Source organism: Saccostrea echinata, unplaced genomic scaffold (assembly GCF_033153115.1).
Source record: "Saccostrea echinata isolate AGI-Se365-2 ecotype Australia unplaced genomic scaffold, CSIRO_AGI_Sech_v1 ptg000022l, whole genome shotgun sequence".
Taxonomy (NCBI): domain Eukaryota; kingdom Metazoa; phylum Mollusca; class Bivalvia; order Ostreida; family Ostreidae; genus Saccostrea; species Saccostrea echinata.
Window position 1 is genome coordinate 12,305,157 of NW_026889771.1, and position 21,239 is coordinate 12,326,395.

Sequence of the window (21,239 nt, forward strand, 5' to 3'; positions counted from 1 at the left end):
TCATAATATAATAAAATAATACAAACTCAGTCTTGAAATAGATAACTAGATAAAACAGAAACTCTAGAGAGATAGGCAGAATATCATCTTCGGTTTTACTACCATAAAACAAAAACAAATACAGGGGAAAAATAGATATAAAAGAAACAGAATTTTTAAAAAAGCAATATAATACAATCATGTGGAAATTAGATTACTACAAAATTAAAATAGAGAAGGGCCTACTGTGTTTTAATAGGCGTAATCAATAGAGGGAATTGGGATACAGTTCTCAAATATTCCCTCTAGTTTTAAAACTCCAGCATAATGGATGCCTTTAGGTGCTTTTCATCTTGCAAAAATCATTACGAAGAACTATCAAAAGAATAGATTTGTTTAAAAAGCAATTTTGGGCACTTCAACGATAAAAAGTGACGTCACTGAAAAGATGTGTACCTTGAGGGATACGAAGACCAGAAGATGTGTAATAACTGCCTCCTTCGGTTTTACAGTCTGGCTTAGCAGGTGGGAGGGATCGTGTCCTGCTCACTGACTTCTTTCGCACTTGTTTTACCGCTGATTTCGACTCCTTCTTTTCCACACTTTTTGTTTTAGTTGTATCTTTTGGGTTTGTTTTTGTATATGTTTTTGATTCTGTTTGATCTTTCGCAACTGTCTGATCAATCTTACTCTCTTCTTTTTCAGGGGAGGCAAATTTTGCCCGTTGTTCGGCCAAGGCACTTAGAAGTTCTAATCCATCTGCTGCTTGAAGAATTTGAGGATCTAAAAAGGGATTGTAATTATTGCTATCTTGTTCCGTTTTTGTCGGAATTAGATCGGTATGTTTCTCTGTTTTGTTTTGATCAATATTTGATGCGATTTCATGTGAATGTGATTTAGTGTCCGGTGTCATTTCTACGATTGTCACGTCCCCGATGACTGTGGTGGTAGGAAGAGCCGCTTTAGCACACTGATTGCTTGTAATCTCTTCACTACAATCCTTTAATGAGTCTTCTTTTTCAATTTTACATTTGGTATCAGATTTAGACGTTTTGTGAGTGCTCTCTGTTTGTACAGCTGCAACTCCTTTGGAACACAAACCAGAGACCTCAACAGAAGATATTTCATTACTTTGGTTCACATCCTCTATCTTCTCCTGAGGCGTGTCTTCGCATTCAGTCCCAGGAATCATGGGTGACGTGCCACGTGACTGGACTAATGACGTCACCGCTTTGACAGCCTGCACCACACTTACGGTACACGGTACGTCGGTAACAACTGCTGCATTGAAAGCTGGAGGAAACACTACTTGATTTGAAGTAGGCAGTACTTTAGCGGCAGGTACTTCTGAAAGAAAGACAAGAAATGGCCAATTAAGCATTTATTTCAGAAACGCCGCATTGTACAGTAATGATTGTTTATGAAGAAGTAATTGTATGAAATGATAGCTTTGAGTACACAGAATAATAGGGTACATGTTCTTTGATAACAGGTAAACTTTGTGCTTTCTGTAATTAGCTCTTTAAATATTAATAAATAAGAGTAGTATTATAAGAATAATTTGGAATTCAAATTTTCTATAAAATACTGTTAAAAAGTCAAAGAAAATCTGTTCAGTTAAATACTAAGGACAATTTTTCCACTTCAATAGATGCAGATACAATCAATGAAAGATTTTATCATATAGAAATTTTATATAAAACATCTTCCTAGGTTTAATGTACTTTATAAATTGGTTGGAGCTATTTCAGAGAAATAGCGAATTCTGTTCCAGTTATTTGATTTGATTTGTTTATCGTCTCCCTTCGAGATTTTTCACTCATATTGAGAGGCCACCACTTGCCGGTAGAGGGCTGCAAATTTAGACCTGGACTCGGTACTTAAGGCCTTTGAGCAATGAGGGATCTCTCTTCGTGCCAGCACCTACTGTGACACGGAACTTCGGTTTATACAGTCTCATCCGAAGGACCGATCTCCACGTATTTGAAACACAGTCTTACTTTGAAAGCTGATGCATAATTGAGCTGTTTACGTTTCATAATGTTCATTCTAATCGCAAAAATTAGCAATATTATTTATACGAGTTGCATGCCTATAAACTTGGAACGAAAATCAACAGATTACTTTCACAGTAATTATTCTTGTATATCTTTAAATCTAGTAATCATTGTGACAAATTGGTTGCTGCGTAGAAAAAACATGTATAATAAGAATTGTTGTTATAGTTAGTTACCTTCTTTGGTAATGTCGTTTTTCTCCCTTTCTTTGTTCACTTTTGATGCCACCTCTTCCTTGACTGTTGTTACATCTTTTTCCAAGATCTCTTGATCAGAGACGACCTTTGGCTGCAAAATTTGAACGCTTTTCTTGTCTATCATTTGATCATCACGAGACTGGTACTAACAGAGAAATAAAAGCTTGCATTATTCCTCTTTGTCATGCAAGTAGAATTTTAAAAAAGCCTTTTTCTTTATTTAAACAGAAACTCATTTAAAACTATCTTAATTAGAAGCTTCAAAATTATATCTCTTTACAAAATGAAGTCTATTCTGTTTATAAAGAGTTATAAAGAACTTTCTTTCTTTTTTTTTTAGGAAATCCAACCTGACAAAGATAAGCAAATTTTATATTACTCTAAAATTCTAATATAAGCGATCTAATATGAGCGATTTTCTAATATTCTTCCAAAAACTATACCAGGGTCTGGAACTGCTGGGGATACGTTACACCAAGCGTAAAGTCGGTAGAAGGTCGATCAGCAGTGTTCCCAATGACTTGATGCTGAAGAGGAGCTTGCTGTGTTGTAAATATTTGTTGTATCTGTGGTGTGTGTGTTCCAGGAAAAGCCCAAAGACGATGATGATCATACATGTCTAAATAAGTGGAAATGGTCCTCGTTATATTTTTCTTTTCTTAATTACAGAATGCAAAGGTAATGTTGTTTTATTTTAGTGTTAATTAGAATTTATTTATAGTAGTTCCTACCAATATTTGCGGAAGGTATTAGTAAAAGCTGTCCGACAGAATCTTGTATCAATTTGTATCCAGGTGGAATGGTCAAGGGGAGTTGGTTCCCTTCGATGGAGGTGGTAGATGTAGGGATACTAGTGCTTAAGTTAAAAGCTGGAAGTTGAGACAGCCATGGCGTTTGGCCGATTGTGGAATGCCCAGATTGAATCCATGGTGGCGTAAAATGTCGAGCGGATGGGTCATCTGCCCAAGCCACCCCGGTGCCATTTGCAGAACCTAGTAATATTATGAACAAATTTGACATAACAGCATTATATGAAGAAATTGTATACTCATATTCCACTGGTAAATAAATACTAACAAAATGTAAGGTCATTTAGCTCATATACGTTTTTATTTTGTCTTATTTAGTCTTATTTTTCAAGGTATTTTCATTATATTCATATACCCCTATTTTTCACTCTTCGTTAAAACCCATATATTTGTATCTACATTAAAAAAAATTGTTTTGTTAAGTATTTTATTTTTCGTAAGTGAGGTACCTGTTACAATTAGGTTTGCCGGAAGCTGATTGCGCATATCAGAAATAGAGGAACTAGGGGTGGTCGACTTAGACAAAGCTCGTTGGTTGGATACAACTTGTACACTGAAAAGGAAGTAATGCAACTCTAAATATGGAATTTCCATTTTCAAGAGAAAAATATTCAAAGCAATATATTTGAGCAAAGGGAAAATTCACCATGCAAACTTGATATACGAGGAAGTAAATACCGATCCATTTAAAAGTAACATAACAAATATTAAAGTACTCATGTAATTCATAGTTGATTTATTCTTTATTTAACTTCCTGTTTATATTATCAGTGAATTACTTTCGATAAGACAGAACAAGGACGAATTTATCCTGTGTCAAACGAAAGAGAGTAATAATCCAACAATCCATCTTATATTTCCGTCAAGACTTTCATTTTTTTTTATTACACGCATTTCATAAAGATGTCTGAAATTTCAGGTTAAATACGAGTTTTCAAATCATTCTCAAAATTAGCATAAATTTAAGATGATCTAGATTTATGCCACTTTCTAAAAGTATATACCAGTCTCCATGGGTACGTGCTGACGACTCATTAGGTGCACTATTATTAAAGGTTGTTTCATTTAATGTCTCTAAAAATAAAAAAAAAATCATCATATAAGCATCATATTAATAAAAGATTTTGACACAGCTGTCTTTGCAGGTAACATAATTATTTACACAATAACCTGTTCAAAACTGTAGTATATTTTCTTAGTTTTTATAAATATTTATTAGAATTATCAAATATGAGGATCGTCATATTGAGAAATGCTTTTTGCAACTCCTTTATTAATTGACATTTATTAATAATCAAATTCTCTTAATTAAACAGATACGTGTATACTTTACTAATTAGAAAATTTGCTCGTTAGTGCACGAAGAAAGAGATCGGATGACCCACTAACGAAAATCATGTTATATTATAAACACCATTTTCGTCTTGTCTGAAAGGTTTCCATGAAAAACTTATAGAACATTTTCTCCATTCAGAAATTTGTTTGTCTTTGAAACTTTTACAATTAAATGCAAAACCCTTTTTTAATGAAATTTCAAAGAATATGAAATGTCAATATTATATACTAGTATTCTTATAAAACAAGGGAAAGACAGTTCTCCAAAAATATCCCATAACATTTTTTTTTAAAATCACGAATTAGTATCAACAGTCTTTATAATTTTTTTTTCTAAATATAGATTTAGATCGTCGTGTAACGGATACACAAATTTTATGTACTAGAAGGAATCAATTTTCCATCGAGAAATATAGCTTAATGAGAAGAAGCTGCTTAATATTAGAGTGTTGAGCAATATGACTAATCCTTTACCTGTCTTGTCGGTCTTTTTATCCTCACGTTTCTGTGCTACTGCTATTCCAATTGGTATATTACTCATTCCTAGAACGAAATCGCACATTTAAAGCACAAAAAGTCAAGTAATTTCTAACCATGCATCCATGTTGAGAAAAACTTTGAGACGAAGCACTTGCATGAACATGGAAAGAGAGAAAATATGGTCTTTGAGGCTCATAGATCGATTCGACCGACAGAGCAGGCTTCTGAAAGCCTACAGTCACATATTGATCTTGGAGGACGAAATTCCCGCTGCATCTTTCTTGCCTTGACGCAGTTTTTCCCAGTTCTCAAAAACATGCCTGATTTAAAATCTCGGTTTACTGATGAATGGGGATCTGATACGATCTAAGGGAAAGAGTAAAGGTCAAACAACCCTTGCTCTATTTGTACGCTTTCTTTTCTGTCCATCGTATGATAATAAAATATTGATGTGTTTTACTGATGTAGAAAATTGCAATGAATTCCGAGCCAGATCTCAATTATACTCATAATGTAACAAGAGTTCCATTTCCATATCTGAGTAGATATTAAATTAAATAAATGAAAAAAACTTTCACAGTGAACACTATCAAACAAAAATTGAACAGAAAAAATAAGTTATTAATATTACTGCATCAAAATAAAAAAAAAATACTTCGTGTAAACTGGAGATTTTGTTTTACTTTTTAATCTATATTTACACAATGTACTAGGTTTAGATAAATTTGCTGACACTTTATCCGACCGTGTATTTTTTTTTCAATTACAGTTCAGGCTATTATCAAGCTGTTACTAATATCCATTAAGTATCCACTATACCTGTGCCATCCTCCAGACTTGATTTCAGCTTTCCAGTCTGTCTTTTTCCTGACTGTTTCCCAGCCTTCTTTTTTGAAGTAACATCGCAAGGAGTGTTATCTGGTCCATTATTATCTGAACTCTGTTGTTCTGCTTTTGTCACGTTAGTTTCAGGAGTTGTAGATTTCTCCTTGACTAAGTTAACAGCCGAAGAATCACTTCTTTCTCCCTTGTCGGCTGCTGCTTTTCCAGTACTGGATTGGGATGATTGACTCAAGCCAGGGATTTCTCTATTTTGTTCATTTGGTGACACATTTGTAAAAGAAGCTGATTTGGTGTTGGGCTTGATAACCGATTTTTCACAGAGTACCTCAGTTGGTTGATTCTTTGTTTTCTTTGATAAATCTGTGACGATTTCGCTTGACACTGTTTTATTAGATTCACTTAACTGTGTTTTGGAACTGTTATTCGATTTGCCTTTATTTGAACATTTTGAACTTTGCATAACATTACTTTGACATGAATCTATTGTTTTCTTTGAGAGCTTGTCAATATCACTTTCTATTGAATTATCTCTTCCAGATGCCGATTTGTCTTTCCCTTTCCGTTTATTACTGTCAGTTTTTAATTGTTCGTGGGAATCGTTCTGTTTTGATGCAGTGTTACTTTTCTGAGCTTTTGGACTCATTTGGCAAGTGGCAGTCGTGTTCTGTGTTAATGCAGATGACTGGTTACAACATGAATATGAGGAGGAAGTTTTTTCCTTCTTGATTCTCATATCACACGCTATTGTTTGTACAGGAAGGGATGAAATGGGCACCACACTCGGTAAAGTGACGATCTCCGGAGTAAAAGTGGGTGCATGGACTTTCTTCCCGTCCGTGACCCCCTCCGGTTGTGAGTGAGAGTAAATTGAGTGGTAGTAGGGCATTGAATACGTTGTCGTAGTCTTGGTGGTCATTGTATTGTTGTCTTCTGATGATTTAGTGTCTGTAAAGCAAACAGCAAAGATAATGGAAAAACCTCGAGGAAAAATATCTCCCGGTGATTCTTGTGATTATTAGACATAGTAGCAATTAGCTTTCTCCAAATTAAGAAAATCTTTACATGTAATTTTTCAAGGAAATTTTAAAATACTCTTGTCACATAATCACCTTAATTGTTTCATAAGAAACTATTTAATGAATAGAGAAAAAAGAGAATCCAAGTATTTTTCAACCCCTATCATAACTTTTCAATTTCTCTTTTAATATTTTGAAGACAGGAAAATTTTGCCTAAGCAAACTAGCGTCCTTTTCAAATAAACGATTATGCTCGAATGATTTCTATCGTATTAAACATCAAACCCCAACAAAGAAGCGTGTAAAACTTCACAGCTATCAGAAGCTATTGCCATAGATTGTCAGTCTAATTGTTGATAATTGTGTCAATTCAGGCAAACTAAACATCATTATGCAAACGTTTTTGAAGAAAAGTAGACTACACACTTGATGTATCTGATGTACGATGAATTATATGAAAGAAATGTATTATGCATTCAGTAATATGAATACATTGATAATTCTTTATAAGAAAAATCTGCTTTAACCAAGCATGGGGAAATATTTAAATAATACAAAAATTAGAAAATATGCTTCTTTTTACATATCTAGGGATTATATGATAATATATAACAAATGTCAAAGCCGAACAAGTTTCAATGTTGTTCTTCTTTTTCCTTTCCACTAGAAACTTTGAATGCAATTCAACAAAATACAGTAAGATTATTTTTATAGGAACCTTACATTCTTTTTAAAACTCACTCAAAATACCTCATGTAAAGTACAGCAATAAAAAATAAATCTTTTTTTAGAATGTCATGGTTCATGGACTAATAGTAATGTAATACTATTAATAAAATGAAATAGAAATTGATTAATTGGGTTTACATAGAATTATAGATAAACTTTACAGCAACAAATCATTTATATTACAAACAGTAACAATTACTTTTATTTACCGTTAAATCTAATACTTATGGTAAATTTGTAAAGAATTGAATTGATTTACTTTTCTGAACTTATTATTTTAATTCATATTATGATACTTTAATGGGTTCAAGAAAGATCCAACTGTACAAGTAGTATCAGTTCATGTCATTAATAATCTATAAATAAATCCAAGCTCTGCTCATTACAAAGTCTAGCCATATTGTGAGCAGAATTGCTACAGATTTTATACAGCCGAATTTAACAAATATGTGGGCATGAAAGTACCTTTGTTGTGCTATTAGTGAAATAAAAAAGAACAAAAACACGCTAATGTGATAATTTCGATTCGTTGTAAATTCTTTGCGATCAGAATTTTACTCACCTTTATTTGAACAAGGCGAAGTTTTTTCCTCTTGAGAAACATCAGAAGCAGTTGGACTAGTTTTCACAGTTTTGGGAGATATTATCTCTGATTTTGGAATTTTAATAGATAAATCCACTAAAACGTCATCTTTGTCAATTTTCTTGCAATCGTCAATGGTCACGTTTACATCACTGGTAGTCTGATTCAAGATTTTGGATTCTAAGACCAATGTCGACGGATTTTCTTTTGGACATTCTTTCTCGATTTTCTTGTCATTTTCTGAAACTCTGGGAATTTTAGTCTTTCTACTTCTAGTCGGCGACAGTTCACATGGACGTTTGTTCGTTCGTTCATCTTTTCTGTCAATGTCTTTGGAAATTTTAACTTTTGATGTAGTTGCCTCGTCGCGAGAGCCATGTTTGCTGAGATCCAATGAGCGTTTGGAGTCTGTCGATTTTGAATCTCGTTTAGATGCATGATCGGAGGATAATCTTCCAGATGTCGTTGATGATGACGAGGAAGATGGAGGACTGTACAACCCAGAACGAGCTGCTCCGTGATAAAGAGCTGCTTCTGTAAGGAAAAAGTATCAACAACAAAAATCTGCATAAACCATTAATTTCAAAAATTTATTGATTCTCTATCATCAAGATCATTTGCTTATAGAAAATTATTAAAAATATCAAATTACTAAAGTAAAACGTAAAAGGAAGGTACTCTAAAAAAAATCAACATAATATTAATACAGTACAATGCATGTTATTTGCTAGAAAGCTCTCTGTCTCCAACGGTATTTACTTTATTCCACATATAACAGTAATCAAGCAGAAGCAATGTCACCTCTAGAAAGAGTGCGATCAGCTGCTTTTAGAAATGCCACCCATAACGGCATTCTTTCCTTCCATAAAAAGGATCCTTTATTACCTTTTTCTGCTTCGAGATATTGATTATAAAAACAGGATTTACATGAATTTCAAATGAACAGAAAATGAATATTTTCCTATGAAATCCATTCTCCACGTTCCCCAAATGTGCCTCAAACAATATTTTTGTAATGGCATTAATAGGCGGAGCTAGTGTGAAAATACATCTGATATTGAGTTACTGAAACATGACTATCGTATTCGTCTTTCTGTCAGGTATAATAGAAGAAATAAGTAGTGGCCTTCTGATTTGGCGACATGATTGGCAGTGATTTTAAACATCCCCTGAATACCAATTGTATATGGCTGATACTTGACCCTCGATTAAAAGGTCTTTTGGGTTTTTATATTCCCCCTCGGTTACAGTCTGTGCAGTGATGTTTTGAATAGATGGATTGTATAATTCGACACAACGGCATATGTTTTGCCTGGAATAGGTTGAACTTTTGATTTCCACATGTGCATCTTGTGCTTTCATTTTACTGCTTACACTTCTCTCTTATAGAAGAAAAGGAAGGTATATTTTTATATCCCGTAATTTTCATTTTGATACATACTGATTCAACAAGCACATCCCTTTTCAACTTAAGATTTTTTTCTTAAAATTTTTTCTGTTCACTTAAATTTTACAGCTTTCTAATCAAAAGTCTACTATTATTGTTCTTTTATAATAATAATTGCTGGTGAGTGCAATTTAACAATTAATTTCCTTAATTGCTTACTTTTACTATCCATTTCAGTGTAAAAATAATTTCGGGATATCTTTAAATTTCTAATTTGAATAAAATATTGGAACTATATATAACACTATTTTTCATTTTAATCCATTTAATTTTGAGAAAATTTGAATGAAAAGAAATTGGTGAAAAGATATTAGATTAAAAGTGGATTTAAAAGAACAGCAATTAATGGATAATTCAGTGAGAAAGAAAATGAAAATATTCTAAAACACTTAACTCCACTTATAATGGGAAAAAAATCTTATCGAAGATATATTGGCACAAGGACATAAGATTTTGTCATAATAGAAAAGATATAATTAAGGTAGTCTATCAGTAATTTCTGATAAGTAACTTTTCTGCATGAAATGCGGTAAGTAATGCAAAGTCAGACAATTCCAAAGATTTCCATAGAGATAAAGAGATTAAAAAGAACAAAAAAGAAAAAAAAGACTTTGATGATGTTTGTATACTTTTTACGAAACGGAAGAAGGATATATTCCGATTTATGAGCCTGGATTGTTTCTGTAACATTTCGCTTACTAGTTGAAATAAAACATATATATATATATATATATATATATATATATATATATATATATATATATATATATATATATATATATATATATATATATGTATGTATGTATGTATAAAAAATCTGGGTTTTTATTTTGAAAATAATTCACAAAAAGGGGAAAGCATCTTTTCGGGAAAACTGATTGTCAAACAGTCATTCTGTCCAAAAGATTTCTCTGGATGTTTGAAATATTATTCAGAGGAGCAAAATTCAAACAGAAGAAAGAATCTTACACGAAATAGGAAACTTTCAACAAAAAATGGCAACAAAAGTAAATAGGTTTCTGCTCTCCTTAAAAAAATTTCACAATCTCTCTCAGGATTTAATCAAAGTCCGGTGAGGTAAGGAAAAGAAGCTCAGTGCATCGAGTGTCATTTAACGTGATAATTTACGAGGCTTAAATTGTTCTTTTGATGTAAATGCAGGAATGGGTATGATTATAAAATATCATAAATTAAAGAAAAAACTCAGAAAGATGTTTGTTATAAAAATGTCTTAAGACCTTCATCCAGTTGTTTCCCTGCAAATAATCCTATTTATTGATGTTTCCAGGGGAAATTTTCAATATCTGAATAATTTTTTTGTTTTAAATATCTTATTCCTTATTCATATCTTTTAAACGATATATGTTTGCATTATATTATTAATCGTATTTTAAATAATTTGCATATTTATTCAAGTATGCTTGCATAATGCAAATGATAAATTATCTCTTTTTTCGGTAAATTAACCCCTCCCAATTCGTTGAAGAAATTCCAGTATTGCAAAGAAAGACCCTATATCACTCACATCTCAAAACTTAATGATTCTTAATTAAACTATCTGAAAATATTTGTAGGCTGAATTTCTACGGCAGTGAAGAGAAAAAAAGACTCATACTGACCTTTATGCAGATCATAAATCCTGTGATAGGCCGACGATCCTGCGGAATGGGCGAATAAAGACAACGAATCTGTGGCGGACATATAGGACGGGAGATAAGGGGGGAGGAATCCAGGTCCAGGAAACATGTAACGGGACAATCCTACAGAAGCAAAATTACGCATCAGGTTATATATATATATATATATATATATATATATATATATATATATATATATATATAATAACTGCATAAACAAAGATGTGCTGCCTAGCATCTTGATAAATGTGATTAAAAAAAGAACGGCTGAAAACACATTGAAAATTTGACTTCTCAGAGGACAAAAATTGAGACGCCTTGATAGTCTAAACAAAATAATTACAATGCCCATGAGAATGTGTCGTTGAATACGTTAACAACGACTATCAAACTTATCTGAATTTGAGGCGATTCTGCTTGTCATTAGGATACCTTGAATACCAGAACCGTATGAATACCAAGAAGGTTTTACTTGGTTTGTGTATTAAATCATTAAACTTGAAATGTAAACCAACACAATTAGTATCAAAAATCAAAAGCCTAAATTCAAGGTACCTATGTAAGCCTTCATGTTAAAATTGAGGACTGTATATATACATACATACATACATACATACATACATATATATATATATATATATATATATATATATATATATATATATATATATATATATATATATATATATATATATATATATATATATATATATTGTATATATATATATATTCAATTTTAAATATAAAAGTTATATTAAGAAGAGTTTGAAATAGTTTCATTACATTATGAACTTTTTAGATTTCTTATATGTAACCAGTGTAAGTAATTAAATGTTTCAGTTTCAATGTTTTATTTTATAATTATTTCTGTTGTGTGTGTTTACATTTGTGTTGTCATGTGTGAATGTCCACGTGTGAGTATTTATGTTTACTAGTGTGACGTACTTGACCATTTCCGGTTTGACCAGTTCTATTTCTATTAATAACTTTTTACTAACTTTCCCGCGACTAAATGTTTTCCATGCACACTCGGCGCTACACCCTTTACGGGGATAGACGTTATATTGTATTAGAGCTGATTAACAAGTGGTGCTTGGTAAATATATTTATTTTATATACATATTTCTTATTATCTTTGTAATTAAAAGTAAAGTCATCAAGTATTTGTAAATGTTTATTAATTATTATGACTTTATTTCAGGTTTTTCTTATATATATTACAATAATTAAAATCTTGGTCAAACCTTACTACTGACTTATGTCTTACTGAAGAACCTGGAATCTACCGACATGGTTTACAAATGGCGCCCACGTTAATTGGAAAACCAGGCATCCAAGACTGATCCATTGGAATAATTAGGAAAAGAACCCGGGGAGCGGATTGGAGAGAGGGCGGACATAGAGAAGTCGCTGACCTTTTCATTTCCATATCCAGCGAATTATAGGCCTATTGTGTGAATTCATGGATCTAAATCAGCTATGAGTGTACAGTAAATCATTAATGTGTTTTGTTTGAAACTGGCCGGTATTGAAAAGTGTGTTCATAACAGTGTAAAAAATTCACAGGCGGATCCCGAGAGGCGAATCCGATACTTCCGGAACCGTGACGTCACAGTTATGCGCGCAGCGAACCAATGACCGACCAAAATGGAGTCTTCCAATTCTATTCAGCGTGATTCGTAAACTGGTCTGCGGAGCAAAGGTACTGTAACTAATTGTGCATACAAATGGTCATTTCCATGTGTTATTCTGTGTACTTGTTTGTCATATTTGTGTGTGCAAGTTACTGTCTTCGTCTAATGTGTTGTCTCAATGTCTGTACTTACTACTGAGGTGTAAAAAGGGAATTCCCAAGGTCTATTTTTGTTTCTATTTATAGTGCACAAGACAGTTTCTAAAGTTTTGCTGTATTAGTGTATACTTTTTTCTTTTTCAGGTTGATAATTGTTTGTTTTGCAAATTATATTTTTGTATCTATATTTATATTTTCATTGTAAGTTCATTATTTATAGTTTTATTTATTTCTAGGTAGCTGTAAATTAGGTGTTTGTAAATTTAGGTAGCAGCAAGCCGAGTTCACTTTCTAACCAGCATGCAGTTATTTCACTAATCAAACTAATATTTCTTTCAGTCCATTGAACAGTAGACAGACCTACGGAGCAGAGAGTTATTGTGTGTATGTCTGTATGTTGTGTGTTTGTGGTTTTGAATTTTAGGAATTTTATGATGAATTGTTTAAAACTGGGTATCATAAGTTGAATTAAACCATCTTTAAAGTATTCAATTTCACCAGTAAACATATCACCAGGTAACTTACTCAAAAGTTAATTAAGAGTTACTACATCAGATAGCAGTTGCTGTGGTTGTATGTACAAAGTTGTAATGATCTGTTGAGGTGATCAGTTGAACAGTTTTTTGGTTTGTTGTTGTGAATAGTTATTTTATATTGGTTTGAACTGTACAGTTGGCGTAAATATTTGGTGTGAAGTTGTGAAGTGTAATTAATTGTTCATAGAAATGGCTGACAAAGAAAAACAAAAGGTTACTGCAGATGTATCCTCATCAGAGGAAAACAAACTTGATTTTGCTGGTGTTGCACAACCTGCAACCAGTACCCCCAAAACCACAAAAGATGGTAACCCTGTTAAAACAGAGGTATCTGTACCTGCTGAACATTTACAAAGTGCAAAACCAAAGGTATCTATACCTGATCACAATGTTCCTTTACATCTTGGACAAAAGCACAATCCCTTTGCAAAGTTAGCTTGTAATTCTGGTGATACTAGTAGTAGTGGTAGTAAACTACAAAATACCTTTTATGATAAGGATGGGAATAGCATCAACCAGGTGTATGAGTTTAATACTAACATCCCAAGAATCCCACAATTCTCGGGTGATGACCCTCCTCAGAAGGGGGATGTTTCATACAAAGAGTGGAGATTTGAAGTGCAGTGCCTAATGCGTGACCCTGATATAAAATCAAATATTCTGATACAAAGTATTAGACGGTCATTAAGGGGTACAGCAAAAACAATGTTAATTCCGCTAGGTGAGAAGGCTGGTGTTAAGCAAATTTTAGAAAAACTTGACATTTTGTTTGGTGAAATTTCCAACAATGGCATGATTATGCAAGAATTTTTCAATGCATTTCAACTACCAGGTGAGTGTGTAACAGCATTTGGATGTAGACTTGAAACAATGCTACAGAATGCCATAGATAATGGTTATCTTGATCGTGCATCTAAGAATGACTTATTACGGCATAAGTTTTGGACTTCATTGAGTTCAGAGAAGCTTAAGTCTCAAACAAGACATAAATATGATGACATCAAGAATTATGACAAGTTGTTGTTAGAAATAAGAAGGGTAGAAAAAGAAATTTTGATAAGTTCTAGCATTTCAGAGAAAAAGCCAGTTCATCAACATGGTATGTCAGTATCTGAAGACTTAGAGGAGAAGTTAATGGAGAAGATGAGGAATATGGAGACAAAATTGGAAGGTAAGATAAATGACAAGTTCAACCAGATACTAGAAAAATTGGATGGTAGAACAGGTAATGTAGCAAGTAGACCTACAGAAAACAGAGGTAGAGGCAGTTACTACAGAGGCCGTGGAGTTTGGAGAGGCAACTCTAATTACTACAGAGGTAATTCAAATGACAAAAGGATTAATGCTGGCCGAGGTCAAGGACAGAGACGGGATCAAGGAAAAAGAACAGGTAATTATAACCCAAACGAATAGAGGTCTCTGATGAAGGCCGACCGGGGACCATGATTTCAAGTGAAGGCCAGCAGTTAAAATGCAAAATGATTGGTGAGTCAAATGAGACTATTATTTTTATGCATGACAATTCTTTTACAGGTCTTGTTGACAGTGGATCAATGGTAACAACATTGTCATTATCAGGTTACTATTCTATGAAAAATCAACCAGAGTTGAAAGATTTATCTAACTTAGGGTTAGAAGTGTCTGTTGCAGATGGTTCTCTATTGAAATACAAGGGGTATATAGAGTGTACTGTAAAAATTCCATTTATGGATGTAGAGTTATTTGTCCCTATTTTAATTGTACCAGACACTGATTTCAATAGAACATGTCCTGTTATCATTGGAACTAATGTGTTGAGAATTTGTAGAGATTTGTTGGGTGAAGATTCCAATGAAATGAAAACAATTCCAAAAGAATGGAAAGTAGCACTAAAGAGTATGAAGAGTAAGTGTTACCATGTCAAATCAGTGTGTAAGAAGCCTATTATGGTACAACCTAATGAATCTACTGTTATAAAGGGTCGTGTTAAAGGTTTAACAAGTAACAACATGACAATGGTTTCTGAAAACTGTGATAATACTGATAGGTTTACAGTTTGTCCAAGGGTAGTTAAGTTTTCTGCACCTACTACAAAGTCTACAGTGCAAGTCAAAATTTGCAATATATCTGCCAAACCCATCTCAGTTAGGCATGGCACTGTACTTTGTAATCTCCAAGAAGTTAAGGTGGTAGATAATTTTTCTGCATTAAATCCCAAATCTGAACTGTGTGACCCTATTGAACTTGGAGTTAAAGTTGACTCCAGTATGCTTAATGAAGATCAGTTCAATACTGTGAGAAATATGCTAAAACAGTACAGTCATGTATTTTCGAAAGGACCATTAGATCTCGGAAGAACTGATTTAGTCAAACATTCTATTGAGTTAGATGACACCAAACCATTTAAACAACCATATCGCAGGATTCCTCCAGGTATGTATGAGGAAGTCCGTCAGCACGTGCGCGAAATGTTAGATGCCGGAGTTATTCGCGAATCCAATAGCAATTATTCTTCGAACGTAGTGCTTTGTCGAAAATCAGACGGATCTTTGCGGTTTTGTCTCGACATGAGAATGTTAAACTCGAAGACGCGTAAGGATTGCTATATGCTTCCTCGGTTTGATGACGTCATAGATACCCTGTATGGAGCCAAGTTTTTCAGCAAACTCGACCTACGATCGGGCTATTGGCAGGTGGAAATTGAGGAAAAAGATCGGTACAAAACAGCATTCTCGGTAGGTAATTTAGGTTTTTATGAGTGTAACAGAATGAGTTTTGGATTAACAAATGCTCCTGCAACATTCCAACGGTTGATGGAGAAGTGCATGGGAGATATGCATTTGAAAGAATGTTTGATCTTTTTGGATGATGTACTCATATTTTCAAAAACTTTTGAAGAACATTGTGTTAGACTTAAAAATGTATTTACAAAGTTAGCTCAGCATGGATTAAAATTGAAACCATCAAAATGTGAATTATTCAAAACTTCAGTAACTTATTTAGGCCATGTTATTTCAGAAAAAGGAATTCAAACTGATCCGGAAAAATTATCAGCTGTTCGTGATTGGCCAACACCGACCAACATCAAACAACTCCGTCAATTCCTTGGATTTGTGGGATACTATCGGCGTTTCATACAACATTTTGCCAAGATAGTAGCTCCACTTAACACCCTACTTCAAGGTCATGGTACAACTAAGAAACAGAAGAGGAAAAAGAATAGAAATACACCAGTAAAGTGGCAGTGGACGAAGAAAGAGGAAGAGGCAATCCAGACGGTAAAGAGCAAGCTTCTAGAACCCCCTATACTTGGATTTGCCAATTACAAATTACCATTCATCTTACATACAGATGCTAGCAGTTTTGGATTAGGGGCTGTTCTCTACCAGGTCCAGCAAGGTAGGAAAAGAGTGATAGCCTATGCCAGCAGAGGCTTGAGGCCAAGCGAGTGGAACTATCCAGCTCACAAACTGGAGTTCTTGGCACTCAAATGGGCGGTCAGTGATAAATTTCATGATTACCTCTATGGTACTACTTTTCAAGTGATCACAGACAATAACCCCCTTACATATGTGCTCTTTAAAGCCAAGCTTGACGCTACCAGCCAAAGGTGGGTTGCTGCTTTGGCAGGCTATGATTTTACAATAGCATACAGACCTGGTCAGCAAAACGCTGATGCAGATGGGTTGTCAAGGAAGCCAGAGCTTTTCTCAGAGGCTATTAAGGCCATATGCCAGTCTATACTGTGTGGTGTTCCTTATTGCCAGACTATTATAGATGACTCTTCACCAAATTCTGCTAGTTTTGAGACTATAGAATCCCAATATCTAAGCAAAATTAACTGGAGAAAAGAACAGGAGGAGGACAAGTATCTAGCAAGAGTTATAGAGTTGAAGAAACAAGGATTTTACCCAAAAAGAGTGAACATGAAAAAGGAGGATTATTCAGTTCAGAGATTTTTTAGGGAATGGAGGAAACTTTATCTGAAAGATGGAATTCTCTACAGGAAAGTAATTATTGACGACAAAGAGGTAAGTCAGCTGGTGATCCCTGAGGTGTATCGTGAAGTAGCTTTTCAAGGAATTCACAGAGATACAGGTCATCCTGGAAAAGAGAAAACCCTGTGGTTAGCAAGGCAAAGGTATTTTTGGCCAGGGTTAGAAAGGGAGATAACTGAGAAGATAGAAAATTGCCCTAGATGCATAAGACGCAAAACTCAAGCAAAGCCTTTTGCTGAGTTAGTCCCTATTGAGACCACACATCCAATGGAATTGGTGTGTATTGACTTTTTGAGTCTAGAGAAAAGTAAAGGAGGGACAGAGGATATATTGGTTATTACCGACCACTATACGCGCTTTGCACAGGCCATACCATGCCGTAACCAAAAGGCTACTGTAACAGCAAAAGCCCTATATGAGAATTTCTTCCTTCATTATGGTTTTCCAGAGAAATTGCACAGCGATCAAGGCAGGAATTTCGAGTCAAAAGTTATAAAGGAGCTTTGTAAGCTGCTAGGAATCAGAAAAACCCGTACGACACCATACCATCCTATGGGTAATGGTTCGGCAGAGCGGTTTAATCAAACACTTTTGAAGATGCTGGGTACCCTAGATCCCAAACAGAAGACAGACTGGAAACAACATGTTGCCCCTTTGGTTCAGGCATATAACGCTACCAAGAGTGATGCGACAGGTTTTTCCCCACATTTCTTAATGTTTGGTTGGAGTCCAAGACTACCTATAGATTCCTTCCTTGGACTTAACCCAGGAAATGAAGGAGATGTCAACCCAAAAGGATATGTGGAGAAACTTCAACAGAGGATGAAGTCAGCATATGCCATAGCATCTGAGGAGGCAAGGAAATCAGGATTAAAGAACAAAGAGAGATATGATGCTAAGGTAAGAGAGACCAAGTTAGAACCGGGAGATAAAGTTTTGGTAAGGAATGTTGGTTTAAAGGGTAAAAACAAGTTGGCTGACAAATGGGAAGAAACTGTTTATACAGTGAAGGAAATGCCAAATCCAGATGTTCCGGTGTTTAGGGTTAAAGCCCAGGGTAGACCAGGCAGAACAAGGACGCTGCATAGGAATATGCTTCTCCCTTATTCTGGATTGCAAGAGGGGAAGGAAGTACAGTCTAAACAGCAGGAAGGTAGCCGAAAAAAGGCAAAGAAAGAGGGCTTGGACACTTGTATGCCAGCAGTAACAACGGATTCATCCGATTCATCTGAAACAGAATCTGAGAGTGACAGGGAAAATTGGACAGTGAGAAGAGTCTTGAGGACAAGATCAAAGGGAGACAAACCTGAACTGCCATCATCTATACAAGGGGTTTTGCCAGTAGTTGATGAAGGTTATAGTTACTCGGGTATTAGTCAAAGTCAAAATGAATTTAATAATTGTAATTATTCTTTATCCTTTCAGAATTCAGATGTTGATGAGTTGAGCCAGAGGACCAATGAAGCAAGTCAGAATTCCGAGGCAGATGTGTCAGAGCAAGCTCCAACTATTAGACGATCTACGAGAACAAAGAAGCAGCCAGATAGATATGGGGAATGGACGAGTTAAAATGGACACTCAGAGTAAAGTGATAAGTGAAAGTGATTTCAAAGACTTCTTAAGTGAAGATAGTATTTTATCATTGTTTTTATGATTTGTGTAAATATTTATTCTCGACTGAATAAATGAATCTATGCATGACATTCACCGATACATGTTGTTTATTTAAAGATAAACAATTGATACTGTAATTATACAGTGTAACTTTATTGAACCCCCATCATCAATTGATATTTGATGAAATTAATATTTAACTTGAGATTGACTTGAACATATTCAGTTGATTGCGGTTGGTTCAGTTGATATGATTCGTTGACAATGATGTTGAGGTCTTATGTGTCAAAGGTTTGTGGCAGGTTTGTTCTTCAGTGTCAGTGAGTTGTATTTTGGTGATGCATTAATGGATTCAGATGATGTTCGATTATTTTACGTGGTTTGATTATATTTTTAGCATGTTTTCTGGATTAATTGATTTGTTGTACATATATTCTGAATTGATTCAGCACTTTGAATTAAAACATTGCCTGATATTTAATTTCAGAGAATGTCAGGAGCCATTTAATAAAAGGGGGAATATGTAACCAGTGTAAGTAATTAAATGTTTCAGTTTCAATGTTTTATTTTATAATTATTTCTGTTGTGTGTGTTTACATTTGTGTTGTCATGTGTGAATGTCCACGTGTGAGTATTTATGTTTACTAGTGTGACGTACTTGACCATTTCCGGTTTGACCAGTTCTATTTCTATTAATAACTTTTTACTAACTTTCCCGCGACTAAATGTTTTCCATGCACACTCGGCGCTACACCCTTTACGGGGATAGACGTTATATTGTATTAGAGCTGATTAACAAGTGGTGCTTGGTAAATATATTTATTTTATATACATATTTCTTATTATCTTTGTAATTAAAAGTAAAGTCATCAAGTATTTGTAAATGTTTATTAATTATTATGACTTTATTTCAGGTTTTTCTTATATATATTACAATAATTAAAATCTTGGTCAAACCTTACTACTGACTTATGTCTTACTGAAGAACCTGGAATCTACCGACATGGTTTTTGATTCAATCAATGTTTTGATTGTTTTCCTTTATCTAATTATTAAAATATAGGGTATTTGTATACAAATACCCTATATTTTAATAATTAGATAAAGGAAAACAATCAAAACATTGATTGAATCAAAAACCATAAAGATTAGATGACTAAACAGAGACCTATTTATAATTCTAAGGATATTTTTTCTCATCTTTTTCTTATATTTCTTAGAAAATGAAAGAAATGTTGTCATGTGTGAATGTCCACGTGTGAGTATTTATGTTTACTAGTGTGACGTACTTGACCATTTCCGGTTTGACCAGTTCTATTTCTATTAATAACTTTTTACTAACTTTCCCGCGACTAAATGTTTTCCATGCACACTCGGCGCTACACCCTTTACGGGGATAGACGTTATATTGTATTAGAGCTGATTAACAAGTGGTGCTTGGTAAATATATTTATTTTATATACATATTTCTTATTATCTTTGTAATTAAAAGTAAAGTCATCAAGTATTTGTAAATGTTTATTAATTATTATGACTTTATTTCAGGTTTTTCTTATATATATTACAATAATTAAAATCTTGGTCAAACCTTACTACTGACTTATGTCTTACTGAAGAACCTGGAATCTACCGACATGGTTTTTGATTCAATCAATGTTTTGATTGTTTTCCTTTATCTAATTATTAAAATATAGGGTATTTGTATACAAATACCCTATATTTTAATAATTAGATAAAGGAAAACAATCAAAACATTGATTGAATCAAAAACCATAAAGATTAGATGACTAAACAGAGACCTATTTATAATTCTAAGGATATTTTTTCTCATCTTTTTCTTATATTTCTTAGAAAATGAAAGAAATGTTTCAAGATTTGTAAAATTATTAATATGAATTGAAAATGAGAAATGAATTACCTTTGATTGTTAAATAAAACCGCTTTAATTTTTGAAACACTTTTATTCATTAGGAAAAGACATTTATATGGTTTTTTTAGTCCTGTGAACAGATCATTTTAAAGGTATTCTTGAAAGTTAAGAAAATAGAAATGTGTTCATCCTTTCCTTGTCTTTGAAGAAGATTCTAGATAATTTGATTTTTAGATGATGATTTTTCACTGACGTTGTATTCTTAAATTTTTTAGTATTACACAAACCAGATCACTGTGCATTCTTACTCAAAAATAATGTGCTGCTCTAGAAATAAC

General features: G+C 33.7%; 2 protein-coding genes across 7 annotated transcripts in view; one reads left to right on the forward strand and one right to left on the reverse strand.

Annotated features, from left to right (window-relative positions):
• LOC133190416 (uncharacterized) overlaps positions 1–21,239 on the reverse strand; it is a 46,330-nt gene that overhangs the window by 13,441 nt on the left and 11,650 nt on the right. For 5 of the 6 annotated variants that reach the window (XM_061326037.1, XM_061326036.1, XM_061326042.1 and 2 more), the window contains exons 4-13: positions 11,095–11,235; positions 8,008–8,562; positions 5,677–6,645; positions 4,852–4,920; positions 4,047–4,116; positions 3,492–3,595; positions 2,965–3,225; positions 2,677–2,852; positions 2,213–2,378; positions 436–1,326 (exon numbers count right to left, since the gene is read on the reverse strand). In XM_061326037.1, the coding sequence (XP_061182021.1) occupies positions 436–1,326; positions 2,213–2,378; positions 2,677–2,852; positions 2,965–3,225; positions 3,492–3,595; positions 4,047–4,116; positions 4,852–4,920; positions 5,677–6,645; positions 8,008–8,562; positions 11,095–11,235 (3,402 nt within the window). The remainder of the gene's footprint in view (positions 1–435; positions 1,327–2,212; positions 2,379–2,676; positions 2,853–2,964; positions 3,226–3,491; positions 3,596–4,046; positions 4,117–4,851; positions 4,921–5,676; positions 6,646–8,007; positions 8,563–11,094; positions 11,236–21,239) is intronic. The other variant, XM_061326039.1, reaches the window with a different exon arrangement.
• LOC133190597 (paraneoplastic antigen Ma3 homolog) lies at positions 13,630–15,344 on the forward strand. The gene has a single exon (XM_061326289.1). The coding sequence runs from the start codon at positions 13,630–13,632 to the stop codon at positions 14,851–14,853; it is 1,224 nt and encodes a 407-aa protein (XP_061182273.1). The 3' UTR covers positions 14,854–15,344.

What these genes read in the sequence shown, in the direction of transcription:
- LOC133190597 (XM_061326289.1), top strand. Translation starts at nt 13,630, where the DNA reads ATGGCTGACAAAGAAAAACAAAAGGTTACTGCAGATGTATCCTCATCA.